Raw genomic sequence first — 4,180 nt, forward strand, 5'->3', positions numbered from 1 at the left:
CCATCCTTCTCTTTCTCCCTCTCCTCCATTCCTCCCCCCTCCTTCTCCTATCCTCTTTTCCAACGCCTCCATTTTTTCAATTAATTCCTCCTTCTCCAGCCTCCACACCTCCTCCCTCCTCCTCATCTCCTTTAACTCCCTTATCTCCTCCTTTGTTGTCCCCTCTATCGCAGCCGCCATTCCCTCTATCTTTTCCTCCAACTTCACATCCCTCTCTCTTATCTCTCCCCTCAATTCCGTTATTATCCTTATCAACCCTTCTATTCCCATTCTTTCCATCTTTCCCTCTTCCCTCCCCGGCGACCTTGGCGTCAAACTACTCGTTTGGAAGATATCTCTTCCTCCTCCTCCCGAAGCCTCTCCCTGCTTCCCTCCGCCTTTCCCCTCTTTGAAAAACTCCTCCAAATCTCCCTTCTTTTCCACCCTTCCATCGCTTCCTTTTACCCCCTTGACTCCCTTCTCCCCACCTCCTCCTTTCACACTCCTTGTCTCCATCCCTACTCCTTTGTATCCCCATTTATCCTCACCTCCTTCTTCCTCTACCCTCCATCCTCTTTCTTATTACCTTCTCCCTGCACCCTACTTTACCGACTCCTTCTTACCGATTCCTTCTTTCCGATTCTTTGCTTCTCCAGATCGCCGCTACGCGACTCTCCTTTCCTTCCCTGACCTCCTCCCCTTTCCCTTCCTTCTTGCACCGTCCTTTACCACACTTTTTTGCCCTTTCTATCCATTTTCCCTTCACTCCTCTTTCTACTCTTTCCCGCCCTAACCTTATTTCCTCTCGCTTATCCACGCCTTTCCCTCGTCACCCTTCTTATCCCAAAACTCCTCTTTGATCTTCCTAACCTCACTTTTCTCTACACACTCTTTTTCTGACTCTATCCCAATACCACCGGAAACGGAAGCCAACTGTTTATTATACAGGGTGTCCCAAAAATGGGGGGTAGCTGAGACGATTCTGAACAACATTTCTGGCGGCCGCGCTTGTACGCGAACAAGTGACTCGACGTGCATCGAAGGACATTGACGCTGCCGCCTAGCGCGTAGCCTTCGCTACCGCGGCCGCTCGAACGATCTACGCGCGCTCTGATTGGTCGGGGTTTTCTCTTAATATCTCCTTAACGAAGCCCCATCCGACATTTTTGCAAAGGAAATTGTTGTTCAGAATCGTCTCAGCTACCCTCCATTTCCGGCTCCTCCCCGACTTTTGGGACACCCTGTATTACACGACAGTAGTCGTCTATTCATTATCAATCTATTAAAAACGAGCGACGGCTACAACCTCTTGGATGTTACTCAGGACGGTGCCCTTGGCAACATATATCAAGGTCAAAGTCATTGGGGCGAAGACCCCTATTTGACATTTTTGCCTTAAAAAATTATACATTATTAAGTCAACCCATATACAGTATATTCCCACGCCTACCCTATGTAAATATTATTGTTGCAGCTGAGGAAAGCGATAGAAGACGCAAACGCCGGAATTTTGCCCATGCATCAGGAATCCCATATCGGGTTTTCAACCTCCAGCCTCGCAAAGAGTGAGACGGACACGGAAAGCAAAAACATTAGCACGATGAACTCTATCGCTTCCGTTGATTGTGAGAAAGTGGAAAAAGTCTGAGAGGCGAGTGTTAGAGAAAGGAGAAGAGAGACGGAGCAAGGGTGATAAGTAGAAGCAAAAATGTGATAGTTGCGTTACTGAACACGTGACGCGACTCGAACGATGCGAGAGACGTGTTTTTGTTAAAATGTTCCCTTCCATCCGCAACCGTGAACACACTTGAAAAATTCCAGCAACAAGTCCCCTGGTAGCCGCTTGCGTGTTGCAACGATCGCTTTCGTACGCCCCTCTCGTACTTAACCGGGGACAAGATTATGTCGTGTTTAAAACCAAATCACGCGTTCTGCGGTATCTGTCACCGTCTATGACTGTGGCTTGGAAACTGTAAACAATTAAACGGGTTACTTGCAGTATAATTTGAGACTTTCGAGGCTCAGATTCTCAGGTTAATACCGTTCAAGACTTCTTTATTTTATGAGACGTTTGCTTTTGTATTTTATCGACATTGCAATTTTGTCAAACAAAATAGTTCTCCCGCTAGTTTCTTATAAACATTACAGACTTTTAAACATTGCGGCAATAACTCGATGTTTGTATATAGGATTCTACAAATATCTCTACCGGACCACAATAATCCACTGAGTCGACGCTATAGATATAGCGCTATAGACAAGTCGGCCTAGTAGGCCTTATTTTACCTACAGTAGAGAATATATACAAGCGCTAGTTTATCTCCACGACGTTTAAAAAACATGCCCTTCTAGGCATCTAGCGAAGGAATTACTCTACACTTCTGACGATAAGTACATATAGAACGTCCGTAGTGTCGGTATCAACATTAGCATTGATAAGAGTGTTAGCATCGATACTGTACCATTATTAGTATATTGTCAAGCCTTTGTAAAAACTCCGTTGGCAGTTGTAAACTCCGAGAGCCTCGAACGGTATCGACTGTTGTTAATGGTATTCGTACGCGAAGAAGGAAGACTTCCGTATCGAAGATTTCATCAGGGTCTATAAAAACTTTCCTTTCTTCCTTAGACGAATCTTTCCAATAATGAGAGAGCATCATTCGCTTCGCATTGTATTTTAGAACCGTAGCATAATAAATTATAATAAGAAGAGTTACCAGATACGTGCGTCCCCGTGTGTGACCGTGACATGTCGATAACTTGTTCGCGACATCATACTCAAAGGATATCTTCTTCGTTGGTTTGACGACGCGAACGCCAAGTAAATGTATCGGAGCTCCTCGAAGACTAGGTATTATAAAAAGAACGGCGGTGCTCCGGTGACGGGAATCATTAAGGTGATTAATAATTATTACGTTCCAGAAAACGTGACAAGTGTAGTTTACAATGTGACCAGTCATGAAGGAATGCGAATTCGAAATTCAAACTGCTGAATGTTCTTATAGTAAACTGATTATCTGACCATGGTTGTGCCAACCTATTTATTCTAATTGTTAATCGTTAGATATCAGCAAGCGGAAGTTAAGAAGTCATGTAGGTCTATTGTTCCAAACGATGTCTTCGTAGGATTAGATTACATCGTTCGAAGCAGCTTGGACTATTCGCTACCAAGCTGTTAGCTTTGAATTATATTAAATTGGTAACATTGTTGCTCCATGATTTAGATCGAAACTAATACGCAAACTCGGGTTAAACTTTACTTTGGGGCACCAAACATTATTAACTTTTTTTTATACCATTTAGTAGTTTTTAATGTCCAGATTACGAAAATGTAAGTTAAAATGTTAGGAATCCAACGGCGAAGAAGATACGCGCGTGTAAAGTTGAGCATTTTTGACGTATTTAGCTGGTTAATCCGACGTTACATTGGCTTTGACCGTGCGTTTGGTTGGTAACATGAAGACTGCATAAGGAGTCCTAACTGTGTTGTGTAGAAGTGTTATCAAAATCCCGAGCTTGAAGTTATGAATATTTCTACCACTCGCGGCGCAACTGAGCACAGACTACGATATATATATGTCATATGTGTATGATAATATATACAGTAGTTTGTGCGCACTTGCGCCGCAAGTGGACGAAATATTCATAACTTCAAGTTCGGGATTTTGATAACACTTCTACACAACACAGTTAGGACTCCTTATGCAGTCTTCATGGTTGGTAATTACGTCGATAATGGCATTGTGTTGTAAACAGACGATCACAGATGGCGCGATCGTTTGTTATGAACGATTGTAACGGGTGTCTACAGTTTCGAGACGTATACTTTCAGCTCAAAATCCTTCTACAAAATTTAAAAAGCATACGGTTTGAAACTAGACGCGAGCTGGGGGTTGCGCCCCCAGACCCCCTGCCGAGCGGGGGGCTACGCCCTCTCGATCCTCGCGAAACTATAAACACCCCTCAGGCCAATCGTGTACACAGCTGCGTGGTGCGCTGCAGTACTCGTTGTTGTGGGCTTGGCCCCCAAACCCCCGACCGAGGGCTAGCCCCGGGATCCCCATTTTTCCCCATGCGTGATGAAAGCGTCATAAATGAACAGTAAATGACGGGTAAAGAAGTAACGCAAAAATTAATAATAATATAAATTTTATTGTCATCACGTGTTCTTTTTATCAAACTTGCCTAATTAGAAAGAAGC

The 4,180-nt window shown here is 44.0% G+C and overlaps 1 protein-coding gene across 1 annotated transcript in view; it reads left to right on the plus strand.

The window, feature by feature from the left end:
• LOC128878191 (chloride channel protein 2-like) overlaps positions 1-2,695 on the plus strand; it is a 10,223-nt gene extending 7,528 nt beyond the window's left edge. Inside the window, exon 3 of the mRNA XM_054126198.1 lies at positions 1,454-2,695. Coding sequence (XP_053982173.1) covers positions 1,454-1,627 — 174 coding nt within the window. The 3' untranslated portion in view covers positions 1,628-2,695. The remainder of the gene's footprint in view (positions 1-1,453) is intronic.
• The last annotated feature ends 1,485 nt before the right edge of the window (positions 2,696-4,180 follow it).

The sequence above is a fragment of the Hylaeus volcanicus genome, chromosome 6 (genome assembly GCF_026283585.1).
Source record: "Hylaeus volcanicus isolate JK05 chromosome 6, UHH_iyHylVolc1.0_haploid, whole genome shotgun sequence".
Classification (NCBI taxonomy): Eukaryota; Metazoa; Arthropoda; class Insecta; order Hymenoptera; family Colletidae; genus Hylaeus; species Hylaeus volcanicus.